Source organism: Gopherus evgoodei, chromosome 6 (assembly GCF_007399415.2).
Source record: "Gopherus evgoodei ecotype Sinaloan lineage chromosome 6, rGopEvg1_v1.p, whole genome shotgun sequence".
NCBI classification, from domain to species: domain Eukaryota; kingdom Metazoa; phylum Chordata; order Testudines; family Testudinidae; genus Gopherus; species Gopherus evgoodei.
In genome coordinates, this window is record NC_044327.1 from 113,659,410 (window position 1) to 113,678,800 (window position 19,391).

Sequence of the window (19,391 nt, forward strand, 5' to 3'; positions counted from 1 at the left end):
CATAGAGCTCTTCTTCAGATGACCTGATATCTTTTAGGTTGTTTATCTCTACCTGGGCTACAACAACATGGCATAGTTTAAATGTGTTTAACAGTTTTACTTACAGTAGAACCTCATAGTTTCAAACACCTCAGGAATAGAAGTTGTTTTAACTCTGAAATGTTCGTAACTCTGAACAAAAAATTATGGTGGTTCATTCAGAGGTTTACAACTGAACATTGACTTAGTAAAGTTTCAAAGCTGTATTATGCAGAAGAAAAATGCTCCTTTTAACCGTCTTAATTCACATGAAACAAGCACAGAAAGCGTTTTCTTACCTTGTCAAATCTTTTTTAAACTTTCCCTTTATTTTTTAGTAGTTTACATTTAACATAGTTATGTACTGTATTTGCGCGCTTTTTTTTTTTCTCTTTGGCGGAGTGTGTTTGTGTGTGTGTCTCTGTTATTTGCTTATTTCCGGTTCCAAATGAAGTATGTGGTTGACCAGTCAGTTCATAACTCTGGGCTTCTATTGTACATGAAGTCCTTAATCCAGATTTGTGCCTAATAGTGTCACAAAACAATTGAAGATTAAGTGCACACATGCTGTAATTTATCAGTACCTCCTTTTAGATCCTGCTTTTCTCAAAGCAGGGACTTGAAAAGCTGAAGTTTGGTTTGTCTAGATTTTGGTTAGGCCTTGCAAGGCAAAGGAAGAATCTGAAATGCACATGTACAGCTGAAATTCATATTTTATTATCTTATTCAAATCAGGAGACCTAACACTTTCCAGACTGAAATAAATTTACCAATAGTAGTAATCTGTGAAAAATCCAATAGGTTATATCTATAACAGATATTTGATAGCTTAAATGATGGTTAAGGTTGCTAAGCATTTTTAATAGATCTTTGTTTGTTAAACTAGTAAATTAATATGACATGCACATGAGCCATTGGTCTTCAGTAAGAATTTACTTGGTTTGAGAAATTGGCTTTGATTTATGATGTGACTGTTTGAATTATATATAGATACGCACCTGTGTGCTGTAAATTGAATGCATTGTAGAGTTCAAAAGCTTTGCAAGCAGACTAGTGCCAAATTCTTTTTTTAAACTCACAGGAAACTAAAAGCAAAAACAGTAATGTTGTAAAACTAAGCATTGAAATATGATGATAGCAAGAGTTCCATCCTGTCATGTTTGATTAGCAACATTGCATAGTCTGTTTCTTTTTTTCTTCATGGTGCATTCCATATACCTTGATAAGTAATATACTATGACTTAAGGCTTGCATTTGACAAGGGAAGGCATTGAAAATACTGTATATGAGCATTATGACAATTAACATTTCCAGAATAACTTTAGCTTTGGAATGTTCTGACTTAAGTATTGTACACTTTACATTGCTTTAATGATCTTGCATGTACTATAGCATTAACTACAGATGAATGCTCATTCACTCCTAACACAACTCATTTTCGTAGTTTTTGCAGTCTGGAATATCCACAAATAAGAAATTGTGGGAGTTTTGACAGCTCTTCTTTTATCTAGCATACATGTTCAAAGCAGTCACATGCTTAAGGACTAAATGGGCCTGAAGTGACCTAGTTAGACTGCTTGGTTTCCACCTTCTTGTTCAGTCATTGAAGCATATGTTAGATCAGTTATCTTTGTCCACTTCTCTTTGAGGTGAGAAGTGCCTAAAACTTCATGAAATATAACATCTGCCATCAGATGTGCTGAGACTTCTTTTTCCTCGCTCTATCCAGACTCAATTTCCCTGTCTTAGATGACTTCACTTGAGCCTCTTTTTGTTCTTAGGACTTTTGTATTTTGGAGATGCTGATATTATGTAGGCAGTTTTCGGTTTGTTTCTTACTGCTTCCATCTCTCCTTCCTTCCTTTACATGTAATTCTTGATTTTGAATATATGAAGAATCTGGAACTGTGCCTGATATCTTGTAGGTTATCTCTGCATGGGCGCACAAACACCCTCTCCAGACTATCTGTGATCCTGTTTTTTCTGTGCTTATGACCTGACATCATTGTCCTTCTCCCTTTTGCTTTTTCTGGGTTCAGCCAAAAAGTTCTCTGAACAAAATTCAAGTTGCCCTAAACTAAAGAATATCCTGTTGATCATGAAGAAAATCATAATAGAAGCAAACATGTCTAGACTACTTAACACAGACAGTGTATTATTGTGTGCTGTACAAGAGACAGTGAAGACAGTCCCTGCCCAGATCTTGTAATTGTAGAATGCACAATCTGTAAATATAATGCCAAAATAAAGTCTGATTACTTTTCATAGTAAAATCCTTTCTCTTGCAGTTCAAAGCAACCTTTCTGACAGGTGAGTGTGCGGTCATATGTCCTCAGAGTGTTCAGTGTAACCAAAGACACTTTCTCTACATGATTTGAATTTTAAAGTTCAGTACCAGGTCTCCTGTATAACCTGACTAGGGCCTCTTCTGGACAAAACACATGCTACTAGGTCTTTCATTTTCTTTTAACCTCAAAACAATCTTAATGTTTTCCTGATTCACACCTGTCTGAACATAATTCTCTCCCTTCTGTAAGACCCCATTTTCAATGGATCCTTTCCAATAAACATTTCTTCTCCTGAAGAAAATTACTCTATACCTCAGGATCTTCCTAACTAAGGCCTGGTCTACACTACGTGTTTAAACCGATTTTAGCAGCGTTAAACCGATTTAACGCTGTACCCATCCACACTACGAGGCCCTTTATATCGATATAAAGGGCTCTTTAAATCAGTTTCTGTACTCCTCCCTGACAAGAGGAGTAGCGCTAAAATCGGTTTTACCATATTGGATTAGGGTTAGTGTGGCTGCAAATCGACGGTATTGGCCTCCGGGCGGTATCCCACAGTGCACCACTGTAACCGCTCTGGGCAGCAATCTGAACTCGGATGCAGTGGCCAGGTAAACAGGAAAAGCCCCGCGAAATTTTGGTTTTCATTTCCTGTTTGCCCAGTGTGGAGATCTGATCAGCACGGGTGGCGATGCAGTCCCAAATCCAAAAAGAGCTCCAGCATGGACCGTACGGGAGATACTAGATCTGATCACTGGATGGGGAAACAAATCTGTTCTATCAAAGCTCCATTACAGAAGACGAAATGCCAAAGCATTTGAAAAAAAATCTCCAGGCTACACAGTGCTGCGTGACAAGTGTAACGGGAAGCCAGAGACTCAAATGGACGCTCGTTGGGAGGGGGGGGGGGGGTACTGAGGACTCCAGCTATCCCACAGTCCACAGCAGTCTCCGAAAAGTATTTGCATTCTTGGCTGAGCTCCCAATGCCTGTAGGTTCAAACACATTGTCCGGCGTGGTTCAGGGAATAGCTCGTCAATTTACTACCCCACCCACCCCACGTGAAAGAAGAGGGAAAGAAATTGTTTCTTGACTTCTTTCAGTGTCACCCTACGTGTACTGAATGCTGCTGGTAGACGCGATGCTGCAGCAGTGAAGAGCAGTATCCACTCCTCTCCCCTGCCCGGTGGCAGACGGTGCAGTAGGACTGATAGCTGTCCTTGTTATCAACCCCATGAGTGCTCCTGACTGGCTTCAGGTGAGGCTGGCTGGGGATGCCTGGGTGAAAATAGGAATGATTCCTGGTCATTCCCAGTAGATGGGACAGAACGGCTGGTAACCGTCCTCATCATAGCAACTGGGGGCTGAGCTCCATCAGCCCCCTCCCTTTCCTGTGTAAAGAAAAGATTCTGTCCTGCCTGGACTGTCATAGCACCGGGAGGCTGCCTCCCTCTCATTTTATCTCGCGAACAAGTCACTGTTTGTTATTCCTGCATTCTTTATAACTTCATGACACAAATGGGGGGGGACACTGCCACAGTAGCCCAGGAAGGTTGGGGGAGGAGAGAAGCAATGGGTGGGGTTGTTGCAGGGGCACCCCTCGTGAATGGCATGTAGCTCATCATTTCTGCGGGATCTGACACAGAGCAGCTGTGCTCTCTGATACACTGGTTCTCTAGTACACTTGCCCCATATTCTAGGCAGGACTGACTCTATTTTTAGAAACCATAAAAGAGGGATTGACTCGGGGAGTCATTCCCAGTTTTGCCTTTGTTCCCCGGCTGATCTCAGCCAGGGGCACCCCATGATAGCAGCAGGTAGTACAGAAGGACAGATAACCATCATCTCATTGCCAACTTCCACCGGCAGCAGACGGTACAGAACAACTGATAACCGTCTCTGCTATCATGCAAAAGCAAATGAATGCTGCTGTGTAGCACTGGAGTATCGCCTCTGTCCATGGCATCCAATACACATACGGTGACTGTGTTTAAAAAAAAAAAAAAAAAAAAAAAAAGCTGAACGGGCTCCATGGTTGCCGTGCTATGGCGTCTGCCAGGGCCATCCAGGGGAAAAGGGCGCGAAATGATTGTCTGCCGTTGCTTTCCTGGAGGAAGGAATGACTGATGACATTTACCTAGAACCACCCGCGACAATGATTTTTACGCATCAGCCACTGGGCTCTCAACCCAGAATTCTAAGGGGTGGGGGAGGCTGTGGGATAGCTACGGAATAGCTACCCACAGTGCAACGCTCCGGAAATCGACGCTAGCCTCGGACTATGGATGCACACCGCTGAATTAATGTGCTTAGTGTGGCCGCCTGCACTCGACTTTATGCAATTTGTTTTATAAAATCTGTTTATGTAAAATTGGAATAATCCTGTAGTGTAGACTTACCCTAATTGTTAAAGTTAAACTTAGCAAAGTAGTTGTTTGGGGAATTCCACACTTTCAGGACCACTATTCTATCTAGTTTTTGTTTGTGAACAATTACTCATAGGCATAGTTTGACTTCTATATTTGCTGGGGCAGTGTGTGGGATTGGTAGGGGGGATCTGAGTGCAGGGGATGGGACTTGGTGGGGTGGCTTTGGGTGGGGATTCAGGTATGAGGGGACTTGGCAGGGGGGTCTGGGTGCAGGGGGTGAGGCTTGGTGAGATGGGGATTCAGGTGCAGGGGACTCTGTGTGTGTGTGTGGGGGGGTGCGATCTGGATGCAGGTGGGTTGGGCAGATGCCCTACAGTGACCCCTCCTCCCTGAGGCTGAAGACTAATGGGGGCAGGAAGCAGGGTGGGGTGTGGGTAGAGCTGCCTCCAACCAGGGAGTTTCCTGTGGGTTGGCCCCACCTTCTGTAGGGGAAGAGGAAGTCCCATTTCCCCCACCCCTTAGCAGTTGAGCCAGGCTGAATTCCAGTTCCCCTAGGAGTAACTCAGCTGGACTGTAGACTGCACAGACACTTGGGAAGCAGCTCAGCTGCCTGTCTCCCCTTGGTCTCTGCTGTCCTGCCCTCCCCTTACACAGAGCACACCTGGCTGGCGTCACTGCTCCCCCACCCCTGAACATTGCTGTGTGCCTACCTAAGGGATTGGCTAGGGGAGAGAGCAGAAACTGAAGGTACCATGTGCCTGCTAGTCAGTTTCCCCACATGGATTGCGCAGTGAATCAACAGAAGCAGCTCTCCTGCCCTCCCCTTATGCGGACCATGTTGGGGAAGCTGCCCAGCAGGGTACAGAGCTCCTGGTGTCACTACTAGCCCTGTCCTACATTCCTCCGCAGGGAGGAAACAGGGCTAAGGGAGAAATCTGGGCAACTCCCTCCCAATGCATTGCTTCTGCAACATATCCAGTCTCCACCCATGCAACTACTCCATTTATTCACACTGTTGTACTGGTTGAATGCAAACTAGATACACAGTTGTGCACTTTGTTTGAGACTGTCCTTTAAAGTCATTCATTGGGTTTAATAGTTAACATGCACATTGAGATGACTAGGGACAGGTCTCAGCTGTTTCAAATTAAATTTATGTTAATTTTCCAAATGCAGACTGATGCATTTTAAGCCCTAAGGACTTAAAACTTTCTTAATTCTCAAATTACAGTTTGTAGTCTATACTTCAAAAATTAGATAGACTTTGCTGTTTTGCTTGGAGCTATGAAAATTTTGTGCCCTTAGCGCCGTAGTTAGATCGATCCAGCCCCTGGTATAGCTGCAGCTAGGTCAACCTAGCTACCACCTCTCAGAAAGCCACATCCGTAAATCAGTCTATCTGCAGACCATTTTTGCAGCTCAGATGCAGATACAAATTTTGTATTCGTACGGGGCTCTACTCATGTACTTTGTCCTTTTGTAAGCTTCGTTGTGCTTCTTTGAGGCAGCTGTTTTGACAATTCATGATAGTTGTGATAGCTTTTTTTTTTTTCTGACCCTATTGATGTCTTTGAAGGAGAAGCTGTGAGCTAAGAACTACTGAATGGAATGGAACACATGAGTGAAATACTTGTGGTGGTCTGACCTATTGAAGAGGCAGGCAGATCCCCGCTGCACAAGCTAGAGCCTTTGCAATGCTTCTGTATGGATTGCTCTGGCCAGGAGGAAATTATGCTTCCTAGAAAGTTGGAGATGAAAGGAGTTACTCTTTGCCACTGGTGCTACCTGGTTATTCAGGCCTGTTACTAAGGCTCCTAGGCTGCATATTGCTTTTAGTGGAGGAAGACACCTTTGAGAGGGAAGTCGGTGTCTTGACTAGTTCGTCAGAATGTTTCCCTCTTCCTACAAATATCTCTTCAGTTATGCATGGATTTAGTGTTAGATGTCATGGAAGGCAATGTGACATCCCTGTGATGGTGTTAGTTATACCTGTGGAAAATAATGCAGCTAAATATGTTTGTCATATTGTTGACATCTCACTACATCTCCAAACAGTGATATGGTAGATATTAATGGGATTGTCCAAGTGAGGTCTTTTGGAGAAGAGGAGTAGTTGCCCAGCACTACATTCATGCTCCTTGATCATTACTTGTTAGGTTCACTCCCTCTGGGCACCTGGCATTGGCCACTGTCAGGAGACAGGATACTGGGCTGGATGGACCTTTGGTCTGACCCAGTATGGCCGTTCTTATGTTCCTTTTGGAGAGAAATGATTTCAATCATGATAATGCTGTAATATCTATCCCAGTTATGTCCTGTAAGCAGGTTAGTAGTAGTTTGTGCTGTGTGTCAAAAATATCTGAAACCCAATTAAAAGGATTTAGGATATTGGTAGATGTCTTGATTCCTAACTGTCAGGATACTTAAGCACTGGAATAAATTGCCTAGGAATCTCCATCATTGAAGGCTTTTAAGAGCAAATTAGACAAACACCTGTCAGGGATGGTCTAGATAATACTTAATGATATGATTGCAGGGAACTGGACTAGATGATCTGTTGAAGTTCCTTCCAGTCCTATGATTCTATCTATAGCTTGGCTGCCACCACTTGCTGACTTTGGCTAAGATAAGTGTTGCTGGAAAGCTAAGTTTATCTAGGCTTTGCAAAAAGATCTCAGATTTTACTTCTGAACAGTTATGTAATAAAGACAATATCTAATTTGCAGTTTCTAGAACTAGTTAATTTTCACAAACTGTACATTATGAATAATATCCCTTCCTTAGTGGAGCTCACAGGAATTGGTCCTCCTGGGCAGCACTTGATTGGATATGCTTTATTGACTGAACTCTAGTTAATCAACCAACTAGATAGTGCAAACATCTATAGTATTAGGCTAAGGTAATCTGATCTTCATGGGCTTTATCTTCAAAACATTTGTCATTTTTTGTGAAAATATAAATGCTTTTCTGCATCATAGTACTCCAGGTGAGGAAACTGCACTCATACATATGCTACAAGACTAAGGGCTTGTCTACATTTGACACTTATTGCGGGTTAACTTACTTTTCTTTAGTGACTTGTGTCCACATACAGAATCTTCTAGTGTGAGTCATCTGGCATTTTAAAGTATGTTATTGAACCCACTTAAAAAACCCACTTCCAGGGAAGTGGGATGAGAATACCTACCACAAAGTAGGTGTGGATACATCTCCGTCCTGAACAACTGTTGCATATCTGCCAAGTCCTTCCACTTCTATCATACAGAGCTTTGCCCATTACCTGGATTGTTGTTATGTTTACTTATATACCTGCAGTTTCTCCGGGGTTATCCTGAACGGATTTCACTTTCCTTTAAAAGCTGGCGTGCAGCCATGTGCTGTCCTTTGTGGTTCCAGCTCGTGGGGATTCACATACCTGTTATGACTGCTCAGTCATCAGGAGTGTGTCCTGGACTTCGTTGCCCTCTGGAGAGTGGAGTGTGTACAGACTCATCTGAATTCTAGCCACTGCAGTCAAAAAAATCCCAGAATGCATAACAGTGATGGAGGAATAAACCACAAGATGTCCCACCAGAATACTTATTTTGAAACATTGCTGTACTGTGTGGCTGCATTGATACAAGGCAAAAGTACCTTAATCATCTCAACAGTGCAGCGTGTGTGCACTGCTTACATCACAGTTATTGCAGATAACAGATACACAAACACCCCAAAATGTTTCTAATGTAGACATGCCCTAATGCTATTCCCAGTCTAACTGACGTTCCTGGAGGTTCAGGCTTCCAAGACTGTTTCACAGAGAACTCTATTAAAGCTGGAATGAAGGGGAAGATGTCTTTATTTGATATCATCCTGCAGCACAGGCTGATTTTTGGTTGCTTGGTATGGAATGCCAGAGTTTTGGGGGTTTTTTTTTGCAGGTATAACAGCTGTAGTAGCTATTCTTCATTTAAGAAATTTTGGGTTGCTTTGGTTCAGGGACTGCAAGCAATCTTTCTGTACTGGGAACTATCCAGAACTTGAGATGAAACAGCAAATCCATAAAGCCCCAACAGAAAATTCCATAGTTTCTCAATCAGTTCCTATGAACTATGACTGAAACAAGATAACTTCTAGCTGATAAATATGAGTTTAAAGGCTTAAGATGACTTGTTGGAGGTTGCCGTTTGTCTAGGAACAGTTGGAGTATGTCTTTTTTTTTTTTTTCCCCCCCTAGGGCCATCAGGCAAGGAGAAAAGGTTACCTAATCTACTCCAAAATAAATGAGAAGGAAGCAATAGATTTGTACACAAGGTACTAGATTAAAACATTCTAATATTCATAACTATAAATCTATTTTTAATTGTCACATGCTTTTCAGAAGAAGATAACCTGCACTCTGAAAAATGTGCGCCTATTCCTCTCCCAGCTTTTTCAGTTAAAAAAAAAAAAAGTCTAATGTAAAGGTCAAGCTCGAGGTGTTCTGGTCCAGGGAATAAGGCTAAAGAAAAGGAGACAGTCAGTCACTTCTTGGGATGCCGTTCACCTTAATGTCAAATTCCTGCATACTAATAGTAAAGACCCTTGTGACCCCTTGAGTATACAACATATCTGCTGAAGTTGACCTTCAGAGATGTTTCTTAAAAATGAGCTTGTGCTCTCTTTCTACCTGATGTAGAAGGAAGGCCTGACTTGTTTGAAAGTGTCTTTTCTTGTTTTTTCTTATAAAGTAAGGAATGTAAAGTCTGGTCCTTCCTTATTTTCCAGGATATTGTTCTGGATGTCTGAGATATATATATTTTGAACTCATTCCTTAATTGAGAGGGTGAGAAGATTAAATCTTTAGCAGCTAAACAATTTCTCAAATTTTATATCTGTTTATAGCTGAAATTATCAAGGTATCAACCAGACTGTTAAACTACTTGTTAACAATAGTTGTCACACTCAAGTGTGTTACCATTTCATACCAGGTTTCTCAAGCAGATGCAACTTGAATTTCTAGTACAGAAAACATTCTTTGGGGAAAACCTTTCAGGTTGCCTTATAAAAGATCAAAAAGGACTTTTTTTTTTTCTTTGTAGATCACCTTCAACTAAAAAGGCCCTCTTGTTTTGCCTGCTCCTCTTCACAGGACTGCAGCTATACATTTAAGAGATTCTAGCTGATCCCTTTTAAAGGCAGTCTCTTGTAAGTGTTTCACTTTGTGTTAACTGATTGATGTAAATTTTCAAAAACTCACTGGTGTTCCCATTGATTTAAGTGAATAATTTTTTTGGTCTAGTTTTGCCAACTACCTGCTAGTGAGCTGCAAGTAATCTTCACAGAATAAACTAACATTCATAGCCATACAGTTTTGAAACAGAGAGAGTTCTTTTCTTTTAAATAGTCTTAACTGTTATGTATGTTAGACTGCTGAAGCCAAGTTTAATAGGAAAACATTGATGTTTCTTTTAAAAATAAGCTCATGTTTGTCCATCAGAAGGAGAAGCTGGCTGGTGTGTGCACATGAACTAAGCAAACAGGAATTGCAGAGTTGGCTGTGCATACGTGTGTTCTGAAAAATGGGAACTGTAGTTCTTTATCAGTGATAGCAGTAGTCTTGCCAATTGGTGAAGCTTCAACAGTGGGGAGAAATAGTCCTCCTTTTTCCTTATGTCCGTGCATGTGTGTGTGGAGGTTTGATGCAATGTGGTTTGGTTAGTTAAGTACTGGAGTTGCTGCCTGTAGACAAACTTTGTTGGTTTAAAAGCACTTCTGAATGTCTGAACTCTTCAGTTTCATTTAAATATTTTAAACTTTCTTTCATGATTATATAATAAATGCACACAAGTATCTGTTATTTTTCCCCTTCTTCTGTTAGCTGTCGTCTTCTGTCTCGAATTTTTTTCCATGATTGCCTTACCTTGCTTTTTTACAAGGATGACTACCTTTTCTGTCTTCTGTCCCAGCACTCAATAGTTTTTGCTGCTGACCTGCAAAGGATTCTTGGTATTTTGTTTTGGTATGTCTACACAGCAAAGAAAAACCTGCAGCTGGCCATTCCAGGCAACTCTGGGATCCTGTAGCATGGGAGGGTTCCAGAGCTTGGGCTCCAGCCCCAAACTCGAAAATCTACACAGCCCCTCAGCCAGAGCCCCGCAAGCCACAGTTGGCTGGCAGTTTTTCTTGGCTGTTTAAACATATCCTTTGCCTTGTTAGAGGCTGATAAATAACTTCACCATTTTGCATATAGGTTCTTTTGGGTCTGGATAACCAGTATCTGTATTTATATGCATGTATGTAAGTTTTTAATTTTGTCTTTGTGCCAGGAGGTATTTCTCTTCCTTCATGCTTAGCTTGACAAGACTCAGGCATACTGTGTATTCTTCCCTTATTTTGACCTTTTAATAAATATCACAACTGGCTTTCTTGGTTGTCACAACCTCTTGTTAGAATACTGGGCACAAACTAAACTTAGTTTGCAACAACTTCCAAGTTCCTTGGTTTTTCCAGATAACCAATAGTTCTCCACGAGGGCTCCTAATGCATGTTAGGTAAAGCTGTTCATTGTGACTCCAGTGGGATGAGGGGGCATTCTGAACTGCCTGAGCAGGAAGGATTGTGTTCTTTGATCTTGGGAGGCTACAGTAAAGTTGCACTAATCAGGCTGAGTAGCACTAAGGCTAGTGTAATTAATATTAAGACCTTCTCTGGGAAGCTCGTCTGGATTATGCTGTGTGTGTGACTCTTAATTGAAATATGCCATGTTCGATGTGTGTTAAGGATTTCTGTCTGAGCTTCTGGAGTCACTTTCTGCGAGATCTCTTTAAAGTGACAGTGCTTTTTAGGTGTAACTTACATATTTTACTCCCTTGTTTGTTTGTTACATTATAGTTGCTAAAATATAAAGCTTCATGGTAGTTGAAAGATGCCGCATAACTTCAATGCTAATGCTATAGTTCTGACAGATTTGTCTTGTATGGAGACTGTAGTGGATGTGTAACTTTGGGAGTGGGGAAGTTACAGAAACTAAATTTTACTCAAGAAATTTCTACCTTCTTGTGCTGTTACTTGTGCTAAAGGTACCAATGGCAGTGATGCTGGCTTTTTATTTAATATCTTTTTTACTCAGTCCTGGACTGGATACTAGTTTGGTTCTCAGCACAGAGATTTAATCTTCATTTTAAAAAAATGTGTAGTTTCACATTATGGGTGCCAGCCACCAACTTAAATATCTGAGTTGCTGGTGGACAAATAACCTTTAAGAACTACTGCCAAACTGTGTGTGTTTTAAAAAGGAAAAAAGTCACACTTCTACCTAGAATATTTTTTACCTAAAGTTATTAATAATTGAAATATCAGATGGAAAATATCTCTTCAGTTTTACTTTGTGTTTGACAGCATTCTTATTCAGATCTTTCACAAACTAGAAGAGTAACACCTTTTTTTAAATTTGAAAAATTACTAATATTGCAAAGACTACTGTAAAACTACAAATATTGCGTGAGGTGTTGGGGCCTCAGCTTCTAGCTCTGTTCTGACATTTATTTCAAGTGGATGGTGTCCTTTTAAATATCCCTCTCTCTTCTCTCTTACAAACTGAAAAGTTTAACTTTTTTTTTCCTGCCTCTTGAGCAGATCCCTGAGGTAATCTAGTGTTTACGTTTAAGAAAATCATTCTGTAAATGGTACTAATGTATTAAAGTTCTTTACAAAGGAACAATGACTCTTCTTTTCTTTTGTTTTAGGAAATACACAAAAAGGAACCCATAGAAAAGGAAGTAAATCTTCACCTGTTACCAGGTAACTGCTGTGTTGCATTGTATTTTGAATTTAGAATTCAAAATAATGTCTTCTCATGAAGATGTGGCTATATAAAAATATTCTTGTTTGTTTGGTGCAGTAGATGCTCAAGAGTCATTGGTATCTTGAGTAGTAAAATAGTGGATGTGAGGTAAGTAACCATACAGGCTGAATGCTCTGTTTGCATCTGCATGGATTGTTCTAAAATGCAAAGTTGGTATTTCTGTTGGACCTTGAGTGCTGTGTTTATAGGTGTCCTGCATGGGGAAGAATTGTGCCCATGTTTTATGTTTCTTTATTTTATAAAGATGACTTAGAAGGAATTTAGGAAACTCTCTCTCTCTCTCTCTCTCTCTCTCTCTCTCTCTCTCTCTCTCTCTCTCTCTCTCTCTCTCTCTCTCTCTCTCTCTCTCTCATATTCATATTCATATATGTATAATTAGAAATTTAGGTCGTGTTTTGGCTGAAAGCCTGTTTGGAGAACTAGTGCAATGACCTCAAGAAAAGAGTACAAGTTGAGCTATTGAAAATACTTTTAGTTACAGTTCAAAATTACTCTTTTTTTTATTCAACTTCAGAAATTAACCTTTTAGATAAAAAGCTTTTGGTAAAGATAATCCCTTTCCCCTTTGATTAAAATGTTAGGAATCACAATAAACATCCCCGAGAGATTCCAAATGTTTTCCAACAAAAATGGGAGAATGTAGCAGTAATAAAATAAATTCAAGCCTTAGCATTCTTCATAAAGATGTTAGCAAGGGCACAGGCCCAACTGTTTAAAAAATTTTAGTCCACTTTTAAATCTTTCCTGTGTCCTGTAAAAAGTCAGCATAAACTGTTGGAGTCAGCATTAAGCTTGGAGGTTAGTCCTTTGCATGTGGGGTATAGAGCTTAATTCTGGCCATCATAGATCCATAATGAGACTTACAAATGTGATATTAAGCCCTTGGAATGTCCTCTGTACCTGCAGAATCTGTATACTGTTGGTAACCTATCAAATGCATGTCATGATTCCCAAACAAAACAGCATTACGGTAGTTAAGGGTGTAGGTAGAAATTGATGCAAAGCGTTAGCATGCTGTAGGTTACAAAAACTTGACACTGAGAAAAATTTATAATTGAGAGTTGATTTCATGAAAGGAGTTGGCTTTAATCTCCCAAGACACTCAGTGAAATTCCTGTCGATAGCACAGGGAGGCAGCATTACTTTAAGCTTCTCTCAGCAATATGCCTCCAATTTGAACCTGGCGCAGCCACTTAGATTGGACCCACCTTCACATCTAAACTCAATATATTGCTTAGATGTAATTGTCCACAAGGGTACAAATTGTATTATGGACATTTGTCCATTAGATATTAAGATCAGCAGTTCATTTCAAAGACTATTGCTCAGGTTTGGGGTTTAAACTTGAACCAGTAATCTAAAGATAGAATGTCTAGGTGAGAAGACATCAGTCCCATGAGCCATTTTCTCTGATTTTTCTGGCACTTTTGTGACATGGTAAACTCAGCCAACCAATGCATAGGAAGTTTGGACTCAGAGTCAATGCTGAGTTGGAGTTTGAAAGATGACTTTGTATATTAATATCTAGAATGTCCCATTACACTGCAAGCTAAGACTGTTTATTTCAATCAGGTGAATTGCTGCTCTGTGAGGCAAACACAGTATTAAAGTGTGTACAAGAAGATGGGTCAAATCGTGGAGCCTGCGGGAAACTCATTTGCACAAACTTCAAGATTGCTTTTCTTGGTGATGAATCTGCTTCGGATGATAATGTAGGAAGACAAACTTCATTTGGCTAAGTCTTGTGAATGTACTTCTTAGTAGCAAGTAATATACACTGCTTCTATGCAGTCTCTTTTTCCTCCCCGGTAGAGAAAATGTTATAAAGAAATGAAATGAAAGCTTTGTAGCAAGCCTTGAGCACTACAAACTCACTAAACCCAGTTTGTACGCTCACTGTCCCCAGAGGACCCTCTGAGGCACTTAATGAGTAGCAACAGCAGTCATGACAGAGAACTTTTATTTCCTGAGTCCATCTCTTCTGTGAGAGGTCACAATTTTCTCCTCAAAAGTACCAATGGTTATGTCCCAAAGAGTCAGAACAGAGTGCTATGATAAAACTAATGCTGTCCTGTTTCTAGGTGAAATCTCAGTCTCTAGTTCTTGTGGTCTGTTTTAGAACTACTACCACACTATTGAAAATTGTTCCTGAGAATAATGCATTTTATTTTATTATACCCCTAAGTTTTAGGGAAAAGATTGAGTCTATTTTTATTACAAGTGAGGATGGGTTTGACTAAAAGCGTTCTTTTGAATAGATCAGTGCAAGCCCCTGTGGGCACTCTTTAACAAATTTAAACCTGGTTTATATCCATTCCTTGTGAGTTGGTAAGGAATCTTTATAGGTCAGGTTTAAATCTAGGCATGTCCACACAAGGGCTTTTACTGGTTTAATTAAATCTTAAACACCTCTTTTTAGTTAGAAACAAAATACATCTTTATTTAGTTCCATGCAACTTGTAATGTAAAGTCTAGTCTTAGTTATTTATCTGGCCCCATTACAGTAGTGTTTGAATGCCCCACAGTCTTTTTATCCTCAAACCCTTGTGAGGTACAGAGCTATTAGCCCAGGGGTCTCAAACTCAAATGATCACAAGGGCCACATGAGGTCTAGTGAATTGGCCCAAGGGCCACATCACTGACATCACCACCCTCACTGCCTCTGGCCCCGCCCCTTCCATTAGGCCCTGCTCTTGCCCCGCTTCTTCCCACTCCTTCCCTGCTCCTTTCCACCCCTTTCCTCAAATTTCCCACCCCAACGCTGCCCCTTCCCTGTCACTAGGGGGTGCAGGAGGGGAGCAGGGTGTGGCAGGGGGCTCAGGGCAGGGAGTTGGGCGCAGGAGGAGTGCAACAGGGGGCTCAGGGCAGGGAGTTGGGTGCAGGAGGGGTGTGAGGTGCTGCAGGTGGCTCAGGGCAGGGAGTTGGGTGCAGGAGGGGTGTGGGGTGCAAGCTCTGGCCCAGCACCACTTACCTAGAGCAGCTCCGGGGTGGTAGGGCTTAAGGGAGCAGTGTGGGGCTTGCAGCGCCACGGTGGACAATCGCATGGGCCGCAGTTTGCCCACCCCTGGCCTGAAGGTAGACAGAGGGGCGGGGAGGCACGGGCCTGCACAGAAGAGCCTCGCAGGCTGCATGTTTGAGACCGCTGTATTAGCCCCAATGTACAGATGCAGAACTGAGGCTTGGAGGAGCCTGGTCTACACTACAAAGTTAACTTGACATAAGTTGTCTTGCATCAACCTATTTGTGCATGTGCCTGCATGCAAATTCGTGTCCTGTTGATGTAAGCACCTTGTTTTACTGTGTTGTAACCACCTCCTTGAATAGCATGGAGCCCTGGTCAACCTACTGAGGTCAATGCAGCATGAAGGTAAACACTGCATGACCTGTGTCAACTCTGACAGTTGTTCAGCAGCTGTTCCACAGCGCAACAGTTGTGAACTCCACTGCCAGAGGTCATGGAAACTGGAAGCCTTCTCCCTTACCCCTCACCATTTCCCCAACTCCCAGCATGTATTTTTTGAAATGCCTTTCATGATTATTCCCCTTTGTGGGCAGTTAGCCAACCAATCATGCTGGCCCCATACCTTAGCTGTGCTTCTGCCTGGAGTAGACAGGAGGTGTTGGATCTCCTGGGCCTGTGGGAGGAGAGAGGCTATGCAAGCACAGCTATGGACCAACAGTAGAAATGTAGACTTCTGCAGTCAGATTGCCTGGGGTTGTAGGCAAAGGGGTACAGCAGTCATCAGCTGCAGTGCTGCATGAAAGAGAAGGAGCTGTAACAACATACCACAAGGCAAGGGAGCGTGAGAGATCTGTGCTGAGCTGCAGACATGCCTGTTTAATAATGAGCTATATGTGTTCTTAAAGGTGTGTAGTGGGCCTTCACTGATATCAATATGGGTGGGTTAGGGAAGTGCCCCCAGTGATCCACCAGTGCTTGCATAACCCTAGAAAAATAGCCTTTTTTGTTCACGTACTCTGTGGTGTTGCCAGTTGTTAGAGTGGGATTGCCACTTGCTTCTCCACAGTCAAGGCTCCTCTCATTCTGGTGTGTCTGCCCTGGAGGAGTGAAACAAGCTTGGCGCACACATCCAGGAATGTGGCCTTTCAGATTTTCAAATTTGACAGCCACTGCGTAGCATTCCAAGGCTATGTTATGATGCAATCCCACCAGTCATTGCTTGTGTCTCATGCCTAGAGGTGGTGCTTCGCCATCTGCACTTGCTGCATGAATGCTACCAATAACCTTGATTTGTTTGGTCTTTTTTTTTGTTTGTTTGTTTTCTGCTGTGTGGCTCAGCAAACTATCCTCCAATAAATCATCATGTCCTATGGGTCTGCAAATACAGGAGAATTATGCCTCCTTTATTTGTAAGAATGAGAATAGTGCAGAGCTCTGCAGGCTCCATGCTTCTGTCAGTAATGGGAAAGACCAAAGACTGGCAATTTTAAATATAAAGTAGGACTGTCAATTGCAGTTAACTCACGCAATTTACTAAAAAAAATTAATTGCATTTAATTGCAGTTTTAATTGCACTGTTAAACAGAATACCAATTGAAATGTCTCAAACAGGATGTTTTTTCTACATGTATTGTATTCTCTGTTGTAATTGAAATCCAAGTGTATATTTTTTTTATTAAAATATTTTTTATTACAAATATTTGCATGATAAAAACAATAGAAATAGTATTTTTCAAATCACCTCAGTAGTGCAATCTTTGTCCTGAAAGTGCAACTTACAAAGGTAGAGTTTTTGTTATTTTTTTTGTTACATAACTGAAACTTCAGAGCCTACAAATCCACTCAGTCCTAATTGTTGTTCAGCCTATCGCTGACACAAACAAATTTGTTTACATTTACAGGAGATAATGCTGCCCTCTTCTTATTTACAGGATCACCAGAAAGTGAGAACAAGCATTGTCATGGCACTTTTGTAGCTAGCTTTGCAAGGTATTTATGTGCCAGGTATGCTAAACATTTGTATGCCCCTTCATGCTTTGGCCGTCATTCCAGAGGACGTGCTTCCATGCTGATGACGCTTGTTTAAAAAAAAAAAAATGCCTTAAATTTGTGACTGAACTCCTTGGGGAGAATTGTATGTCCCATGCTCAGTTTTACCTGCATTCTGCCATATATTTCATGTTATAGCTGTCTTGGATGGTGACCTAGTACATGTGTTCTTAAATGGAATGACTTTCACTGCACATTTCACAAAACGAAAAGAAGGTACCAATGTGAGATTTCTAAAGATCGCTACAACACTTGTCCCAAAGTTTAAGAATCTGAATTACTGTCCAAAATCTGAGAGGGATGAGGTGTAGAGCATGCTTTCAGAAGTCTCAAAGGAGCAACACTCCAATGTGGAAACTACAGAACCTGAACCACCAAAAAAGAAAATTAACCTTGTGCTGGTGGCATCTGACTCGTAATGAAAATGAACATGTTGGTCCACACTGCTTTGGATTCTTATTGAGCAGAACCCATCATCAGCATGGATGCATGTCCCCTGGAATGGTGGTTGAAGCATGAAGGGACATATGAATGTTTAGTGCATCTGGCACGTAAATATCTTGCAGTTCCGGCTACAACAGTGCCACCAGAATGCCTGTTCTCACTTTCAGGTGACATTGTAAACAAGAACTGGGCAGTATTATGTCCTGCAAATGTAGACAAACTTGTTTGTCTGAGCTATTATCTTAACAAGAAGTAGGACTGTGTGGACTTGTAGGCTCTAAAATTTTACATTTTATTTTTAAATGCATTCTTTTACATAATTCTACATTTGTATGTTGAACTTTCATGATATAGCGATTGCACTACAATACTTGTATTAGGTGAATTGAAAAATACTGTTTTTTTTATAATGCAAATACTTGCAATCAAAAATAAATATCAAGTAAGCACTGTACACTTTGTATTCTGTGTTGTAATTGAAATCAATATATTTGAAAATGTAGAAAACATCCAAAAATATTTAAATAAATGGGATTTTATTATTAACAGTGCAATTAATCACGATTAAGTTTTTGTAATTGCTTGACAGCCCTAATATAAAGTGTGAAAATTATGGCATATGGATGATATTATGGGATAGAGAAAGTTGCATGTTGAGGTCTGACCTTCCAGCGCTAGCCCTCTCTGTCTCTCAACGCATTATAAAATGTCCCCAAAGGCATCATGCCAGATGGCAGCACATGACATACTGGGATACCTACCCATAGTGCTTTACATCAGCCTAAGTGCTCTTGGTGAGTACCTGCTGCATCGCCATAAGCAGCCAAATATGCAAATGCATGAGCGATATAGAGGCTTTGGCACCTGTAGGCCAATGTAACTTGCATCAACCAAAGTCTGTAGTGTAGACAAGGTCTAAGTGACTCGCCTATGGTCATGTGGGAAGTCTGCGGCAGAGCAAGGAACTTGAACCAAGGTCTCCCAAGTCCCAATGTAGTGCCTCAACCACTGCACCATCCTTTGCAAGATGTGTAAATCAAGGTATTGTCTGAAAAGGTCTTGCATAGCTGTGGAGAAGCCTTGATTGAAGCTAGGTAATTCTGGCTGTTTACACCCTTCTTCCTATTCTCTTTCTCCCCCTCCAGCCCAGGAGAGCTTCAAAATAGTCTAGAGAATTGACAACTTCCCTATAACTTAGTTTACTTGGACTGTGAGCTCTTCAAAATGGGGATGGCCTTGTGTTTGTACAATGAGATTGCAGTCTTTGAGCCTTTGAGTGCTCCAACAATACAAATAAATTAATCCCATATCGGCTTTGAAAATCTCAACTGTTAACTTTTTGTCACCTGGAATCTGGTAGGAATATTAGGCATCTCTAGAATGTGAATAGCTGCATGACATATGTTCAGTGTCTCTTCTAAATTAAACATATT

General features: G+C 41.1%; 1 protein-coding gene across 1 annotated transcript in view; it reads left to right on the forward strand.

Moving 5' to 3' along the window:
- Window positions 1-19,391, forward strand: part of MTMR12 (myotubularin related protein 12) — a 73,991-nt gene that overhangs the window by 11,156 nt on the left and 43,444 nt on the right. Inside the window, exons 2-3 of the mRNA XM_030566221.1 lie at window positions 12,385-12,439; window positions 14,076-14,215. Coding sequence (XP_030422081.1) covers window positions 12,385-12,439; window positions 14,076-14,215 — 195 coding nt within the window. The remainder of the gene's footprint in view (window positions 1-12,384; window positions 12,440-14,075; window positions 14,216-19,391) is intronic.